The sequence below is a fragment of the Cebidichthys violaceus genome, unplaced genomic scaffold, assembly GCF_023349555.1.
Source record: "Cebidichthys violaceus isolate CVI_PGR_0920_01 unplaced genomic scaffold, fCebVio1.0.p SCAF_25, whole genome shotgun sequence".
Lineage (NCBI taxonomy): Eukaryota > Metazoa > Chordata > Actinopteri > Perciformes > Stichaeidae > Cebidichthys > Cebidichthys violaceus.
Genome location: NW_027176428.1, coordinates 1280678 through 1299914, shown reverse-complemented (window position 1 = coordinate 1299914; position 19237 = coordinate 1280678). Strand labels below are relative to the sequence as shown.

The following is a 19237-nucleotide window of genomic DNA, read 5'->3' as shown; positions in this document are numbered from 1 at the left end:
ATACCCTACGATGAATCCATTCCGGTCTCTGAACAGGAGACATATTGCTCTGCGACCGTTGGTTCAGAAATAATTTTTACTTTTTTTAACATGTTCTTGAATAAAACATGTTGAATAGCAACGTTACAATACACATATAATCCAATAAGATTACGGAACGACGGGTTTAGCGGAAATGTGTTTAGTATGGCACCGTGACAAAATATGGTTTGATCCGATGATACCATTCTACCATTAGCTCGGTAGTCACCGTCACATCACTCAATATTATATTGATATGTTAACACAATAACACAACAGAAGCCTGCAATGTGTATAGTATAGTGTGAGAAAATAATGTTCTAAAAGCGAAAAGAGGCCATGTATCAATTTGAACAATTTTCACACCCCTCTTTTACCATAATGGCTCCATCCATCATGGACGCCATACACTGACCGTAAATATCAATCCTCTAAAACATTCTTTGATATACATCTGTGCTTTTCGTTAGTTCTGTTCAATTCTTGTAATTTAGTCAACTGAATGTAAAATGTTCTTGTGCAAAATCGTGAAATCATAGCTACCGATATTTACATGTAAGAGTAATTTGGGCAGTTTGGGCCCAGCGAGTTCGCGTTCTACACAGCAGACCTGCGTGTTCGTGTATTTGCGTGCGTGCTTGAGTGTGTGTGTGTGTTAATGCGTGTATTGATGGAGGGATGCAGACGAACTGAACCACAGCTGGACACCTCTGTGTCTGTGTTTTAATGATCATAATAGCCCACACACTGTCGATCAGTTACTTCAGATCCGCCAGGTCTTCGCCACACAGCATCATGAGTGAGTTGAAGGACTGCCCCCCACTGAAATACTACGACTTCAAGCCCGTCGAGCATGTCAAAGTGTGTCCCCGCTACACTGCTGTGCTCGGCCGCTCGGAGGACGATGGCATCGGCATTGAGGAGCTGGACACCCTGCAGCTGGAGCTGGAGACGCTGCTCTCGTCAGCCAGTCGCCGCCTCCGAGCCCTAGAGGAGCAGAGACAGGTAGGAGGAAGTTGGGACACCCCCCCCCCCCCCCATTATTCATCTAACTTGTTTTGTGGTATGGTCAGTTTTCTGTGTCTGTGAATCTCAAATGAAGACAGCAAAAATGTCACTTTTCACATTGTCTCTCTCGTGTTGGTTTGCTTTTTGTAACCATGGATGGGTTATGGGTGCCCCAGGGCCTCGGATTGCCAGGGGGCCTCCAATCTGGCCTGAGACATCCGCAGGAAGTTGAACACCAAGGCCCTCAGTGAGCACAATGCAAGCTGTCCACGAGGGCCTGCCAGACCCCTCAGGGCTTAGAATGTGAGGGGCCCCCAGACCCTTTTTAATGTTTAAAGCATAAACTGACCACCAGGGCCCCTGCGGCTTAAAGTGTAAGCTGACCCCTAGGGCCCCAGGGACAACTATGGCCTGAGGCCTCAGGATGCATATGCTTCTGGTGTGAGTTGACCACTAGGGCCCCCCAGGCCCCTCAGTGCACAAGTGTAACATCTGGATTGGCTCTAGGCTGCTTGCTGCACCTTCTCTTTCTGCAGGATGGGACTAAATAATGAAATATTGAACAAAAATAATCGTGATTATGACTTTTGCCATAATCAAGCAGAGGAGGAAGGGGCCTCCACAAGACATGTGCCCAGGGACCGTAATCCGGTCCTGTTTGTAACCCCTCTTTTCTGTGCTGCCTCTCAGATCCTCACAGACTGGCAGGACAAGAAGGGAGACAAGCGGTTTCTGAAGCTGGGAAAAGACCCAGACCCAGCTGCCTCATCTCGCCACAAACCAAAAAAGCAGAAGTTGGACGGCAAAGGCGCTCACGCACCAGGTCCAGGTCCTGGAAGACCCAAATCCAAAAATCTGCAGCCTAAAGTCCCAGAGTATGAATTCACCGACGATCCACAAGACATTCCACGCACACCTAAAAACGATGCACCCAACAGGTCAGCAACAACCGCCATTCATAATATCGCTCAGTTCTGTATTTGCTTTGTTTGTTTTGTGTTAATTATTATTTTTGTTTTTTTTTCAGATTTTGGGCATCAGTTGAGCCATATTGTGCCGATATCACGAATGAAGAGATACGGTTGCTAGAAGAGCTTCTGAAAGCTCCGGAGGATGAGGCTGAGTATTTCAAAGTACGACATCAAAAGCCACGCACCTTATTATTGTGTTACACCTAAATCCACTCGAGGCATTGCCAAAATTCTGAGTGTTTTTATTGTGTAATGCAACATTTTCCTTTTAGATGTGTGTTGAGCTTTTGTACTGTCTGTGTGAACTGTAGATTCCGGCTCTGGGGAAACACTACTCTCAGCGGTGGGCTCAGGAAGATCTGCTGGAGGAGCAGAGGGAAGGAGCACGAGCTAATGACAAGAAGAAGAGCCTCATGGGAGGGCCGCTGTCCGAGCTGGATGCAAAAGGTGAGGGAAGACTGCAGCCTGCGCCTTGAATGACGGCACAATGGCATAACCATACTGCACAAGCATGTATCCACCTTAATACTCCTCTTCATGTTCAACTGCTGTAGATGTGGACTCCTTTTTGAAAAAGTCAGAGTCCCAACATGAATCTCCAGAAGACGGATGTCCCTTCGGTCCTCTCACACAGCGCCTGCTCCAGGCCCTTGTAGAGGTCAGTATGCTGGAATCACGCATGTGCGCTGATAAAACTTCCAATAATGCATATTGGCTTTTGAACATGCAAATGACTGATGAGTGAGATATGGCATCGGAAACATTCATGTTTGAATATTGTGAAAACGCTCAAAACACTTTTCTTCCAGGAGAACATTATATCCCCCATGGAGGATTCACCCATACCGGACATTTCAGGGAAGGATGCTAATGATGGCGCTGGGACGTCTCCTAGAAGCCAAGGAAAAGCTTTCAGGTATTTGTCCAACACTACCTTTGAATGTAGAAATCAGAAGCATCTCCAGATTACATAACTTGGCCCGTTGGCCGTCATGTTTACACACAAATTACAATCACACACCAAGTGTCTGAAGTAGGATAATAAACACACGTTCAAGCCATTCGTACCAGACTGCTATCGGGGGTTAATCGCAGGTCATCGGGCCTCGTTCACTAATATGTGCGTAGAAATGTTCTTACTTTGCACACAAGATAAGAGCACACGCAAAATTACAGCCGTGTTCATATCATGTGCACACCGGCCAATTTAGTTCTGCCACCATGAATCAGAATCAATCTAAATTAATCAACAGGTGTCCACTATTTCAATCAGCATACTGCCACGCAGCCATTTTCTATATAAACACTTTTGCTTTGAGGTTTATTGTGGTGAAGTTGTGAAAGAGAGGAGCGTGGCCCCTAAAGCAAAAGTCAACTAATGAAGAATTCAACATAATAGTTTCTGAAGTGTTTCCACGAGAGAGATGATTATTTAAAAAAAAAAATGAGTCTTGGGCTGTTGTGTCAGCTGAGATACTGACTGTGGCTCATTTAAAAAAGAAGTGGTTGAATATTAAAGTTTATGTAAAAAGAGAATAACAGACCAGAAGAAAAAATAAGCAAACCGGAGGAAGAGGAGGACCATCTGATTTTTCAACCCGAGATGAGAGACTCGGCGCAGTTGTTGGACAAACATCCATAAGTGGATATGTCCAAGAACTTAGGGTGAAAGTGAGGACATCCAGCGAGGACTTTCACCCAGAGGTAATTTATTTCATGATCTTATTGGGGCTGAACCAAATAGTTTGAAGCTTCATTCATAACGTTGAAATTCAAAATCAACATTTGAATGCTGCACAACTTCTTTGTTTTATATTGTGTTCGGTTTAAACCCGGTATTTCTGCACATTTGCAGTTAAAGATTTGGCTACACAAATATTAATATACTATTTACAGAATTAGATTCCACTGGTGGCTGCGTATCATTTTCTATGGCTTGTGTGATCCTAACATTTCCTCTAGAGTGTAACATTTTTTTAATTTTTTTTTAAAAGGACCATATCTATTCTAACAAAATATTCTGCTTCAATCCGTTTTTGTTGATGGTAAGCTTCATTCATAAACCTTTACGCTTCAAAATATATGTTTTGATTAAAAATGATTGATGAGGATGAAAGGGTATCAAAGATGAACTGTTTTGAATATTGTCGTCTATTAAAGCCTTGTTTCATGGATGTTGTTTTAATATGTACTGTATTTTGTTAAAAGGTGAGCGTACAGATTTGTGAATGAGGCCTATAGTCTTTCTCATCACGCAGGTCTGTAGCTGTACTCTCATGAACTGTAGATACATTCACTAAACAGAACTGAGCTGCAAACACCTGCATGTGATGAATGTTTATCTTGCCACACATATATACACGGGTCACACCGTTAATCTGACTGAGGCTGCCCGTCTATAGTTCCGTATGTTGGTTGTGAGTCTAGTCTCAAATTGCCACCCTGAACTTTTTTGACTTCACTTGATGTCACATGTCTCATATCTTCGATCTTTCTCGCCCCCCCCCCCTCCAGCGTTCCTCACACGCGTTCTCTAGAGGCTCGGATCAAAGAGGAGCTGGTGGCTCAGGGGCTGCTGGACTCAGAGGAGCGACCTGGACCAGGAGGAGACTCTGAGGACGAGGTCCTGGCAGAGCTGCAGAAGAGGCAAGCGGAGCTCAAAGCCCTGAGTGGTCACAACAGAGCCCGCAAGCAGGAGCTACTCCGGTGAGGACACAGGCCACCAATGACTAGATAATGTACCACAAAGTAAGCTGTACTTCAATTAAAGTCTGATCCATAATCAGCGGTTGACCTTACGTTTTATATTTCTGCTGCCTCACAGGTTGGCAAAAGAGGAGATGCGCAAGCAAGAGCTGAGGCAGAGAGTCAGGGTGTCCGACAACGAGGTCATGGAGGGATTTCGGCGAATCATGGCAGCCAGGCAGAAGAAACGCACTCCAACCAAGAAGGAGAAGGACCAGGCCTGGAAAGCACTGAAGGAGAGGGAAAGCATCCTCAAGCTACTGGACGGATAAACGTAGAAACAGTTGGTGTCTGGTGTTTATCCAGAAAAGAATGTTGGAAGAAGAATCTTTTCCCCACAGATTGACGCAAATCAAGAATCGCTGTGACAGCCGTTAGATGGTCAGTAAACCGCTGTATTTATGATAATGTGTGACACTGTTTACTGCAGGTCTGTGTGATTTCATTAGGGACATTTCTGTAGTAGTTTTTGTTGGTCATGTACAGCAGAATGCTCGATTTATCAGTAGCATTTAAAACGCAAAAGAGACTTTCTTTCTTTGTCAGGTGAATTTTTATGTCGTTTTTTTTTTTCTTTTACCATTGTAATGTTGTGAAAACAATACACACAAATGTTTGAATAAATCACTACCACGTGAGGACAGCTTTCTGTAAGTGTATGAAATGAACAATTCAGAGGATATGCACCATTATAGTGTGTGCTGTAGTCTTTTCTCCAGTGCAGACGATGAGTCCTCTGCGTACTGAATAAACACTGCTGCTACTGATTCACATAATGCTTAAACATCATCGGACTAATATATATTTCTTATGTTGCTATGTTCATATTCTTATTGTTGACCATTTTCCATAACTGCCACAGTGTATAGACAGAAAGTTAGATTTTACTTTATATTTTACCAAGCTTATAGGCTAAATAGGTCATGCTCAAACAACACAAAAATGTATGCGTTAATGTTTTAATGACTCTTATCTCTGTGCAGATGTATGTATGTATGTTTCAGTTAAGTTAAGCCAGATGTTCAAATTGCTCCACTGTTTATGTGCTGACTTTAGAATAATGTATATTGGTATTTACAGTAATATTATTACACCAATAGGAGGAAGCATCTTAACAGGTAACAAAGGCAACTGCCATGAGCGAGATTATTTGCCATATGCTTTCTTGTTTGTTTATTTATTACTGCGTAAAGTCATACAATCTATTGTGTGAATATGCAAAATAGCATCTTCTCTCTCTATTGTTATTTCATTTTTTCTATTTATCTACCTTGTTGTTTTTGCTCCATTTAAAAGTCAATATGCGGAGGAATGAGTAATTATATTATTTACTTCTGGCACGCTTTGGGAGAAAACATGTCAAATAGTGTCTTATCTTACTAAACTCTTCACATAACAGCGGAAAGTGCTCCTCTTTGCTGAGTCACCACAAGATGGCAGTCATCGTCTGTTGACTGACGCTCCTGTGGTTGACATCAGCGCAACACAGCATGTGTCGGTGCGATGTGTATCCAGTGTTCACTTGAAGATACCCTCACGTATCTCGATCCCAGTAGAAATCAGGAGACTGCGTGTCTCACGCTGTGCATCTGCTTCACAACACAAGCGCCGGTCACGCTGCTCTTTCACCGACCATGACTTGGTCACAGACACGTGTCCACCACCGTTTTAACAGCCATGTCAGTAGCTCCAAATCTTTATTTCTAAAGCATTTAAAAAATATATGTATATTTCGGTGAAAGTGTTTATATCAATATCAATCATCCTCATTGTTTGTTTTACCCCCTCTGCCCAAGAATGATCAAAAGGTTTTGGTAAGTGTAGAAGAATGGTGCCATCAGGCTGGTTGTTACTGTGTGAAATTACATTTACCTTAAATATATTATATGGCAGCACCGATGATGCCTCTCACCTTAACAAGCTTCTTTTTTTTAATTTGACAGACATGTATACGCACACACGTGTGTAGTGTGTGTATATACAGCATATCAGTATGCTTGCAAGACCCTTAGTGGAAACTGTCTAAACATAAAGTAATACCCCTAAACCATCTTTTCAGAACGGACTGGTTGAAAAATATAAACTCAAGCTCTGTGTCCTTTAGCAGAGCTTACAGCCAGGCTGGAGGCTACAAGAATGGCCCGATCCTCATTTAAAAAAATCCCTCAGTTTAGGTCGATGGCCTCTATGCAAATTCATAATGCCTTCAGCCCGTATGTATGAAAGCTTTTATTAACATGCAGACCTATTGAATCCTCCTCACAGGTGAATGAGAGGCTGAACAAATAGCCGGGCGGCCCTCCAGGCTGGGCGTATTGCACAGGGCTTTTGTTTGCATTTGTTGTCATTAGACCTCAACTGAAGGGCAGGAGGGTTTTGTGTTGATACATTGCTCATACATGCTTAGTGATGCCCGCCTGCTGTTTGCACACCACGTATTGAGCTGTCTGTTTAAAGGCTTGCTGGACTCCTTTTGACAACCCAGAGGGACTTATGAAGAGGCTCTAACTTCAGCCTCAGCTCCCCTCAGTGATGTCGCTCTCTCTCTCCTCTCAACGTGAAATTCAGCTATGTGGTGAGCTTCTTCACTCCTCTATGTCATGGTTTGTAAACCTTTATGGCTGTTTAAGTACAGGGCTCTCCACTGGAGGGTCTGCGTAAGTATCTTGAACTTCAGCGTTCTGGCACAAGATGTGCAGCGGCTGCATGTCTGGAAGCTTTTCCTGTATCTCCTCAAGCAATTACAAGAAGAAAAATGGAGTGTAAATACAGTGCTATCATGTTGGCAGGCTGTGTGTAATTTGTTTACATTAGCCCACACACACACACACACACACACACACACACAGACACGTGCGCACACACTTATCTAGGCTACTATCACGCCAGGGCTCCTGTCAGTGGGGGCCTTTCTGTCCATTGGCTCTTTGTTTTGTCAGTTTGTACGAACTTTGTTTCTTTCTCCGGGGCTCTCCTCCTACTCCACCTCCGTCCCTGCGTTCCTGAGCTGGAACTGACCATGGACACACACACACACACACACACACGCACACACGCACACACACACACGCACACACGCACACACAGATACATAGGAGTTAAGGGATTTAACATAAATCTGTTGATCCTTTGTCCTAATGCTATGTCAGCTTTCATGCTGGATTGAAATTGTGTGTGTGACAGAGACACAGAGGTTGAGACAGCTGCTGAGGCTGACTGGTCCACTGAGACGACCCTCTGTGGAGCCAGGCCACGCCTCGGCTCTACTCCCCGCACAGAGAACTATTGTCTTCAGAGCTGCTTCCACTATTCTGATGTCATGCCTTGTCTTTCCCCAGAGGGCTGCTGTTGCCGCTGTGCTAAAACTTGACAGATCTTTTAGTCAGTGGTACAAATGACTGCATGGATACATGGTGAGATGGTTGCACATAGTATCACACACACACATAAACACTACCCTGGTCTGGTTTGAATCTCATTTGCTTCTCATTTGCATGGCAGTTGATGCTTTTCTTGAGTGGCTCTGGCACCTGAATTTGGCAGCTCATATGCAAATCTTTTTTGCCTCGTTCAGCCCCACCTGCCTGTGAGGCAAAGATCAAGATCCTTTGGTCTCCTTTCCAGCCTGCCATGTCTCCAGGGTAGTTTGTACAAGATAAGCACAATCAGTCACAGACAAGCTCTTCACTTGCACTATTTGAGGCAACAAACCCAGTCAGACAAGTGTAGTCTATAAGTTGCAAGGGCAGTATTAGCCATGCTATCGATGGCAATGTCGGCTGAAATATCTCAACAGCTATTGCCAGTTCAAAGAGGATGAATCCCACTGATTTGACTGAACCCCAGACTTTTGCTCCATCATCAGGTTCACATTTTTCTTTTTTTGGTGAAAAATCACTATTGGATGGTTTTGCCATTGAAATGTAATGACTTTGGTGATCCTCAGGCTTTTCATCTTCCACCACCAGCAGGTCAGAATGTTCGCTTATCCTGTGAACTATCTAAACATCTTCTAGATGGATTGGCACATGTTGTATGTGGTATTGTAATAGGTAATCCCCTGACTTTTCCCCTATCAAAGACAATTGTTGTTCACAGTGAAATATTGTGACTTCCTAATGAGTTTGGTAATCCCCTGACTTTTTCTCTAGCGCCATCATTATGTAAGCCTCAGCTGCACTACTAAACTAAGATGGTGACCATGGTTGAAGCTATAGCTCTCTAAACATCAGCATGTTGGCATTGTCACTGTGAGCATGTTGCCTTGCTAGCATTATCATTTAGCAGGCCTAATTCAGGCTGATCTCACAGAAATACGTGAAATGACCACAACCACAGGACAGTGAATTATGACGTGGTGGCACAAAAGTTTACCTTTTTGTTTTTAACTACTACTACTAAGTCGTTTTGTTGCCTGAACCTAACGTTAAATTGTTTCTGTGGTGCCAACATGTAATTTTACACATTAAGTGCCACCATTGCGTAATGCGCTGTTCAGAGGTTGTGGTCATTTCAAGTAGTTCTGTGAGATCACGTCGGCCTAATTAAGTGCAGCTTCCCAGAGCGCCTAACATGGCTGTAGACTGAGGTTCGATTACTGTGCTACTGATAGGCCAATAACACAAGTCGCTAAAATTTGTCGTTAACAATTCTCCGCCTGTATTTACTCAACGAGTCTTTTCTTTGTAAAGGCTCAAGTCTTGCAAAGTCCATTAGCCCCCATCTGATGCAAAAACACAGCAAAGCCTTTTCTCTTTTTCACCTCTGCAGCAAAGTGAGAGCTAACAAGGGTCCGTTAGTGTTTGACTATACTTTATTAGAATCACCAGGTTAGCAAGCAAGATAAGAAAGAAAGAGATAGGTGGATAAGAGTGTGCCATGTTAAAGCACTGTTTGTCATTGGCAGTAAATTTGGACAGCAGAGGTCAAAGCTCTTGAGAAATATGCTTCTCTAGAGATAAGGCCAGAAAGCAGAGGTATGTAGAGGGGACCAATAAGGGGAATGTATATGCTCATATTTCCACATACAATACTGTCTGCCACTGCAGCTTCTCATTATGTGTGCAAATTGTTGCAATGGGACTAGAAGAGACCCGTCCAGTGGTTGTGGGACTTCGGGGTGCCGGATGGACATCATGCCCCTTTGCTGGGAGTTCCTTTGAGCTGTAGAGAGAGGACATCACCGGCACTCAGGATAATGGTCGGTGAGGTAGAGAAGAAGATGCAATGAAAAACACTTCTCTCACCACCCACCACTTCTCTGTCATCCTCCCTCCATCCTCTTCCCATCTCTCTTTCGTTTCCTCTGCTCTGTTATTATCACCCAGTCCAGATCATTATCAGGCTCACTCTCCCCTTGCTGTGACGGAGAGGAGGGCCGGCCGCCCACATGGCTTTGGTGAGAGATTTCTAACAGCGGCAGCACAGGAGGAGGGGGGAGAAAACCGAAGACAAGAGGTCCAATAAAGTCCATCTAAATATAGAGGCAGCAGGCCCTTGTCCTTATAAAGAGCTGCTGTTGGATCCGGGTGTACTATCCCTGTACACACTGTGTACCGAGACCTGATCACTCCCACCATGATGGGGAACATGACTGTTGGTGCATGGAAACACACACCCGCACACACAGGGCTACGCTGTTTTATGAGAAAGAGAGAGAGAGAGGACGGGCGCTTAGGGAGTTTTTTCTCTACACCAGAGGGCAAATCATGTTCGGTGGAACATACTAAAATAGGAGAGGTTTGAAGAAACCTCCAAAGAAGAAATGATGGGAGAAATGAGTGATGGGGGAGGAGGCTCTCAGCCTGAGAGTTCAAGACAGTGGAGGAGATTAGGAAAAAAGATACGGATGAGTTTATGCCCCAAAATACCTCCAAGGGTGGATTATACATTATAATTTATATCAACACACATCTCAAGCTCAAAGATGCCCCTTTTTTGGCTTTTTTACTTCTCTAATCCTATCTTACTTAAAGTCATTCTGTTTTTTTTAAGAGAGTTCTGTCTTCTAAACTTGGCTTTGTTTTTAAAGGAATAGTTTGACATCTTTGGAAATGTCTGCAGAGTGATTTTTTAGCTGCAACCAGCAGCCAGTTAGCCTAGCTTAGCATTAGGACTGGAAACAGTTGGGAACAGCTGGTCTGTTTGTCAAAAGGTTACATATACACAATATATATACTGTATATATATATATTTTTGTAGCATATTTGTGGCTTTAGTAGAAAAGACAGATATGTAAGGCAAATAGTGAAGATAGAGAATGACATGCAGTTCACTTTTTGTATAGATTTTGTTTAGTCTGAACAAAAATCAAAGTGTAAAACGTCACGTTGTGGTTTGGAGATATTTCCAGTGACGACAATATCTCTTGCTTAGTGAAAAGAACGGTACTTCCTTATAACTGTCAACATGGCTGCAAAGCCTCCATTGCTTGCTAAATAAAGTCCAATATTAATGCTTGTAAACTAATTTCAGCTAACTAGAAGGCTCTAAACACTCTTTGCTTGTATCTGGTTTCACTTCATGCAAACAACTACAAATACCTAACCAGTAATCATCTTGCAATAATGTGTGAATGCTCCCAAGTTGGAAGAATGGGGAGTTTTCCTGTTGTGGATGCAGCAATGCCAGGACCACTTTCAGTCCCCAAAAAAGGTAGCAAAATGTTTATTTAAATGGAAACAGTGGTACACTGAACACCCTGTTATGTAAGTAGATTAATTGTGTGTGTTGCCTTTTTAATAAAGTGGGGTTTATACAGGTCTACACGTTGCTGCTGATTGGGTAACACCTCTGACACACCCACCAAAATATACCGCAAAGCCCATTGCACACTGCTTTGAGGAAATTAATCACAGAAACCGTACTAAGAAGGTTCACACCGTTTTTATATTGAACGTGCCTCACGCAAAAGACAGGTACCTGAAATAGAGTTGAAGCTCCCCAGTTCAGTTGTAAATGATCAGGCTTCAGTCAGCAACATAAAGGGGACCTCTTCACTCAATGCATTCCCCACATGACAAATTAGCAAATCCAACAGCTGCGTCATCAATGTAAGTGTGTAATGTGATTTACTTCCATATCCTATCCTATCCAGTGACGACCTGTGCTGTTTTCTTGCTGTTGTCGTCCGTGAAATCAGCAGCTGCTGTATACAGGTCATGTGCTGGTTAACGCACACCACAGACAAGACGTTTCACTCGGAGACACAGAAGCAGGTCACTTACGGTGATCTGCAAAAGAGATACACACATATTGTTTGCCACGCTCTGTGTGAAGCTAACAAGATCATTCTCACAGCTGTCCCCGTATGCTAGCGGTGACAGCAAAAGTTCAGAAGTCAAACAGGAGAAAATAGGTTCACTGTGTTTTTCACATCCTCTTTTACACCTGTTGCTTACTGTCCTCTGTGGTGTGTGTGTGTGTGTGTGTGTGTGTGTGTTTGTGGCCACACACTGAGACACTTGTGGACACACACACACACACACACACACACACACACACACACACACAAATCATTGTAGCTGTTCAAGTTGAGACTGTGTACCAAAGGCAAGCATAGAAAACATCACACAGAAACAGAGTCACTCACTGAACATCAGCACTTCTTACATAAGAGCTCCTCTTCCACACAGACAACTCCACAGCACAGTCGGACAGAGTCAACGTCAAACTCTGCATGAGACAAAATGGGTGTAATTCGTGCGTGACCACTCAGTTGCTATGTGTACAGCTGAAGTGGATCGATCTGTGTGTGTGTGTGTGTGTGTGTGTGTGTGTGTGTGTGTGCCAGCCAGTGTGAGACTGTGTCAGTTTGTGGTCGTGAAAGCCCCACTGAGAGAGGAAGCTCAGCTGTCAGTAGTTGTCAGGCCTCTGCTTTTCTCTCTTTCTTTGCTGATCCTGCTAAAGCTAACCCCCCCCCCCCCCCCCCCCCCCCCCCCTTTCTCCTCTTTTTTGTGCCCCAGCAGCGGCTGGCTGGGTTTGAGGTTGAGGTGGAGGCGCTGGTTTGTACAAGCATGTTGGCCAGAGATAAGGAAATGTGTCACAGGACCAACAAACCTCCCTCTTAGCTGAACATCTTACGAACACACACACACACACACACACACACACACACACACACACACACACAACAAACAAGTGTCAGAAATATTGTTGCCAAAGCTTAAGGCATTTATTCCGTGATATGTGATATTATAAACAGAGCTTAGACCACGCTTCACCCTTAGATTTAACACGTTTCACCGTCTCACCTCCTCTCTTGTCTTTCTTGTACTCTACCCACTGCTCTGTCTCACCCCGTTTAGGGTGTTGCTCATTGCTACATCAGCTGCTCACGTGCAGAAGGAAAAGGAAACAAAACACCAACTCTCTGCAAAGCCCTGCTCCACGCTTGTTGGGGAAGCACTCATTTCCATGTGTGCGTGCCGACACTGCCGGACTGGTGTGGTGTGAAATGGACATGAGAGGATGCGGGGCTGAAAGCGTCTGTGGCGCCTCAGCTCTGCTTTCCGTTGGGGTCGGGATAGGAGCTGTTGGTGAGGGGATGGGGGGGGGGGGGGGGGGGGCTCTGATGACCCTCCCCAGGCTCTGCTTGAGTGAAAGAAACTCAGATCACATTACAGAGCTGGAGACTTAGATGAAGTCGCAGAGTGAAGGCAACTACTACTGGGCTAATGGAAGACACATTTATGAACTCAAAAACAAGCACACACACACACACACACACACACACACACACACACACACACACACACACACACACACAGATTGATACATAAACTATATCCCATATATCCAGAGTTAATTTACTCAGAGTGCAACCTGTTCCAGCTGTTGTTGCGTCTGTCTTATCTGTCTGGCCAACTAATTAATTCCTCTTCACTCCCATTAACTGTGATAAACTCCTCTGGCTCACCTCATTATCACCGGCCTCAGCAGAAGTGCCAGAAGGAGCAAGAGTTTTGTGAGTGGCGTGAAGGGCCATCAGTGCAGCTGATAGGAAACAGACCTGTTGTTGGATAAGCACTTGTTTCTGCCAGAGCCCTGAAAACTCACACTGATCCACAAATATCACAATCTGTGTCACCCCCAGAGTCCACAGCCCTGGTTGCGCACTTTCCTAGTCACTTTCAAGTAACATTTTCATTGACTTAAGACAAAGGCTTATTGTTTCCCAATAGGGGAGCATGTGATTGTAAAGTAAGTGCAATAGAAGTCTTCTTCCAGTTAAAGGGACACAATGTAAGAAGAAATAACCTACACTCACCCCTGTTCTTTTTCATCAACAGCCTGCATCCCTGACTAGGTCACGGTAGGGACCAAGGGACATGTTTATGTAGAAGCGAGGAGTATATTGGTTTAAGACTCTGCTATGTGCCCAGTTTTACCGGCTGAACCAGCGGAATCTTTTACTCTGCTGAATGATCAGGTTACTCGGCTTTTTTGAGGTCATCTCCAACTTTGCACTCAGTTGAACTGCTTTTAGTTGTTATAGCCTTATGTCTCTTCCTCCTTCAAACCTTTGTGCAGGTATGTAGGATGTTGTGTAACATAGGAGTTTCAGTTTGACGTTTTCTTCATTCCTCCTCTCCTACATAAATCTTAGCGCTGTACAGCGCTGTACAGGTGTCCCAACTGTTTGGAAATTCTTCATTGGTGACTCTATCAGCTATGGTTGTTCTGAACTCCAGTTCCCTTTTTTTACAGTTAATCTCACTATTTATCCCCAGTTAGCTTGGCGTATAATGATTAAACAGCATTAATACACCAAGTAAAAACAAATTATTATGTTTTTCAACTATACCATCCTGCACATCACTGTTCTAACCGGGACCTTTACTTTCCTTCTCGTTGAAACTGGGATCTCTCTTGACTAGACCACGTTATCTGAATGGGTTTTTGGCGTGGGGGGGGGGGAAAGGTCACAGTAAAGAGCATTTGATGGGTTTCTGGGGTCTGGTCCTTTCCTCTAAGAGCCTGGGTAAATATAGCCTGTATCAGAGGCCTATCTGAAGCCATGGGTTAGCCATGTGGGACTGGTCTCTGTCGTGACACACAGACACAGGAGGACCTAGAGACACGGTCATTCATGTGTAGAATTTGCCAGGGGTTTTAGAGGCCATCTAATAAAGGAGCATTTGCATGAAACAATGTTAATGCATGATCATAGCTGATCGCAAACTAAGGAGTTTAAAAGGAAAGGAAATTAAACAAGGGAGGCACCCTGACTGCTCATAACTATCACAGCTTTGATTAGATGTAATTAATCAAGCTGTTACAATTATTACTTATTGTATACACAGCAAGCATGTAGCCAAAGAGAAAGGCAAAACAAAGTTGAGGTCCAATTAAGAGTATCAATTAAGCCTAAAAAGATAACTTATGTTGTTTAGCAGTGCCATATTTGTTGTATGTATAAATTATATTTTGAAGAGAAATTATTATCATGAGTTGAGTGTATTTACTTACCTAGCAGGGTTACAATGTGCTGTTAACCAGAGAGATTCAGATTCATCTAAATTTAGGGGAACATTTTTAAAAGGAACATTAATGATTACAATGCTCAGCTTTGTAGCTGAAATCATCAAGTCAGCCAGCTAGCTTAGTTAACTTCAGTTTATCTGGCAATATTTAGTTAGCTACCCCTCAAGGTAGCTACCTGGCTAGCTATCGTGGGTGGCACATTCTGAGTAACTTATAAGCAGAATTTCATAAACCTGGGTAAATAAAAAGTGTCATATGTAGCTGTGCTCAGGATTGAGGCACTAATACTAAATCACATCACCTAAAATTAAGAATAAACTAGTTGCTCAAGTTTGGCTGATTATTTGGTAATTAATTGGTTTACTTTTCTGATCATTTTCTGATATAACTGGAATATAATTTTGCATGATGCTAATGCTACATGGTGTTAAGACCTTGAAAAACAAGCGGTGTCGTTGCCTACTTGTGATTAAAGTTGAGCCGGGGTCTGATAAGGTGGGACTTTTTTTTAATGACAGTTCTGAGGAATCCCTTTACGTCAGAGTTGCACGACAGAGCAAGAAGCTTGTGGTGAGTGAGATTTGACTGAAGCGACTTTGCATGGGCATGTGAAAGAGAGAAGGAGAGAGTGAGAGACTGAGTGAGAGACTAAGTGAGAAAAAGAGAGAGGCCTTATGGTGACTCAGCATAACAATGTCTGCTGGGCCTGTATGACCTCGTTCATCAAGCTGACGCTCGGCTCCCTTTCTGCTCCGCTCTGGTTGGATTCACAAGGAGAACGCAAGAAGGGCAAAGGGATAGAGAGACAGAGAAGAGAGGGGAGGGATGAGGAAGAAGAGAGGGAGAGAGGAACAGTGGCATGTGAAGAGAAACAGGACCACGAGTGCTGAAGTGAGGAAGACAAGAAGAGATGTTAAAGGGAAGAAAAAAAACACAAATGACAAGCAGAAAAGTTTAGTAAATAAATGTGTGAGTGTGATCACAACCAGAGAACAGGGAGGTGAGATAATGAAAGATAAACTGTGACAAAGTGAGGATAAGAGAGGGAGACCAGAGCGGCATCAGTAACAACCAGTAAACACAGCAGCAGCATGGACATCAATTCTGTTGAATGCAAGTGTTTTCAAAATCTGTGACATGATTTAGCTATAAAGAAGTGCAACTTGTCCCAACACGTTGGCATGGCTTCTATCAAGCTTTTTTGCTTGTACTTATACCTGCTGTCTTGTTCCCAGACACAGCTCTTTAACACAAACACACTACGCTGTCATCACTGAAAAAACAAAAAGCTGATATATTCTATACAACCACACACCTTCACCAAATCTGTTTAAGGGGCACGCAAGTCAATTTATGCATTTACACTCACCCAACATGTGAAATCATTTGTATAATGTCCTCTGTGGGTGAGGTGCTTTCTGACTAAAATAACCCTGATGTCGTTTTGGAGACATACAATTTATAAGACAAAGTGTCCATTACAAACTGATGGAGTGGAGTTTAAAAGACGTGGGCATTTACGAGGCAAGGATGGTCTTTCAAAAGACACCACCAAGTTGCATTATGGGAAATGTAGTATATTTCGGGTAGTTTTTTCCCATAGTAGTGATTCTAGATCATGCTATTCACATTTTTTACATCATTTTTTATTATGACTTACAATACTTTTTATTTAACTATAATGACTTTGTATGATATACATACTAAACGTTGCCACTTTTAGGAGTTTATATGACATAGTATAGTGATTCTCAACTGGTGGGTTGCGACGCACTTTTGGGTCGCGGACCGTTTTCAGTGGGTCACAGGCCTTTGCCTGAAAAAAAATAATGTAAAAATCCTGTGCTTTTATTTTGAAGTGGATTTTTTATGCAGCGGAATTATTCACACTCCTTAACAGTATTTGGCGTTAATACCTTGTAATGCTAATAGACACCCATTTCACAGTATAGAAGAACACCCACAAAGTGTGTTTTCATATGCTAATTGAGCGAAACGCAAGTACGACACCTACTACATGAGATATGGATTTTCTTACATTGAGGACAAAAGAGGACAAAAACCTCAATGTGTTTTGTGCAGCGAGGTTCTGGCACAAGAAAGCACGAAGCCGTCAAAACTGAAGCGGCATTTGGAAACAAAACACCTAAAGATAAACCTGTTGAGTACTTTCGAAGACGACTTCAAGACCTGAGGACATCACAAAAGTGTCTTACTTACCTGCAGCTATGGACATGGACGTGTTGGATCAATCCACAGCGGATAAACTGAAAACTATTCCTCTGTGAAATGACACTATAAGTAGGCGAATTGAAGACATGTCGGGTGACATCAAACAACAGACCACAGCTCAAATAAAGACAAGCGGTCATTTTGCATTACAAATGGACGAATCTACAGACATAACAAACAAAGCAGTTTTACTCGTTTAAGTGAAACATGTGGGACGGGGACTGACAGGAACAAGAGAGCTCCTACTACTGCGACTGCAGAGGACATTTTCAGCTCATTTTCAGCTATACTGTGACAATTTTATGACTTTTTCGACATACTATAGTATGACTTTTATCACTTTGTTCGGCATGTTATACTATGACTTTTTTATGACTTTTTCGACATGCTCTAATATGACTTTTATCACTTTGTTCGGCATGTTATACTATGACTTTTTTATGACTTTTTCGACATGCTCTAATATGACTTTTATCACTTTGTTCGACATGTTATACTATGACTTTTTTATGACTTTTTCGACATGCTCTAATATGACTTTTATCACTTTGTTCGGCATGTTATACTATGACTTTTTTATGACTTTTTCGACATACTATAATATGACTTTTATCACTTTTTTCGACATGTTATACTATGACTTTTTCGACATACTATAATATGACTTTTATCACTTTTTTCGACATGTTATACTATGACTTTTTTATGACTTTTTCGACATACCATAATATGACTTTTATCACTTTGTTCGGCATGTTATACTATGACTTTTTGACATACTATAATATGACTTTTATCACTTTGTTCGGCATGTTATACTATGACTTTTTGACATACTATAATATGACTTTTATCACTTTGTTCGGCATGCTATACTGTGACAATTTTCTGACTTTTTCACATACTATAATATGACTTTTTTGGACATACGTACTATCCTATGATTATTCTTGACTTTTTTTCGACATACTATGATTTTTTCATGACTTTTTTTTTACATACTATATTAGGACTTTTTGTGACTATTTTTCTACTTGATATACTATAACTTTTTAATGCTTTTTTTTCAATCAACTTTAAAATGCATTTTCATGACTTTTTTCGACATGCTAAAATATGACTTTTATGACATGTATTATCACTTTATCACTTTTCGACATGCTATACTATCACTTTTTTCGACTTTTTTATGACTTGTCGACATGCTATGGCTTTTTTTGACATGCTATACTTTTACTGTGTTATGACTTTTGCAACATGTTATACTATGACTTTTTTATCACATTTTTCAACATGTTGTACTATGACTTTTTTCGACATGTTATATTATAACTTTTTCAACATGTTACACTATGACTTTTTTCGACACTCTATACTATGACTTTATCACTTATTTCGACATGCTATACTACAATTTTTGACATGTTATACTTTTACTTTTTTGACATTCTATACTATCACTTTCTTCGACATGTTATACTATGACTTTTTATGAATTTTGCGACATGTTATATGACTTTTTTATGAATTTTGCGACGTTATACGACTCTTTTATGGCTGACTTTTTCTAGAATTTATTTTAGACATACTGTGGAGAGCAGGGTTGTCCTTCAATCAGTGACTTTTTTGACTTTACTGTGGTTCATATAGTATGCATTTTTATGTTTCTTTTGACATATTACCTTTTTATGACATACTATATGACAACTTTTGAACTATGTACTAAAGAACTATTTCATGACATTTAAGATTTCCTAAATTATGACTTTATAACA

The 19237-nt window shown here is 42.1% G+C and overlaps 1 protein-coding gene across 3 annotated transcripts; it reads left to right on the top strand.

Annotated features, from left to right (window-relative positions):
• The first annotated feature begins 403 nt into the window (after positions 1-403).
• tada3l (transcriptional adaptor 3 (NGG1 homolog, yeast)-like) lies at positions 404-5383 on the top strand. 3 transcript variants are annotated; one of them, XM_068720476.1, is made up of 9 exons: positions 404-437; positions 761-1026; positions 1720-1967; positions 2057-2162; positions 2312-2447; positions 2555-2658; positions 2810-2916; positions 4515-4706; positions 4825-5383. In XM_068720476.1, exons 2-9 carry the CDS (start codon positions 817-819, stop codon positions 5015-5017), a joined length of 1296 nt encoding a protein of 431 aa, XP_068576577.1. In that variant the 5' UTR covers positions 404-437; positions 761-816; the 3' UTR covers positions 5018-5383. The 3 variants fall into 3 exon arrangements, with proteins under 3 accessions (XP_068576577.1, XP_068576578.1, XP_068576576.1); XM_068720477.1 differs by having other exon boundaries at positions 419-437; positions 780-1026; XM_068720475.1 differs by having other exon boundaries at positions 420-1026.
• The last annotated feature ends 13854 nt before the right edge of the window (positions 5384-19237 follow it).

What these genes read in the sequence shown, in the direction of transcription:
- tada3l (XM_068720475.1), top strand. Translation starts at nt 748, where the DNA reads ATGATCATAATAGCCCACACACTGTCGATCAGTTACTTCAGATCCGCC. An exon ending in CCCTAGAGGAGCAGAGACAG is followed by an intron (nt 1,027 to 1,719) that starts GTAGGAGGAAGT and finishes GCTGCCTCTCAG; the next exon opens with ATCCTCACAGACTGGCAGGA. An exon ending in TGCTCCAGGCCCTTGTAGAG is followed by an intron (nt 2,659 to 2,809) that starts GTCAGTATGCTG and finishes CTTTTCTTCCAG; the next exon opens with GAGAACATTATATCCCCCAT.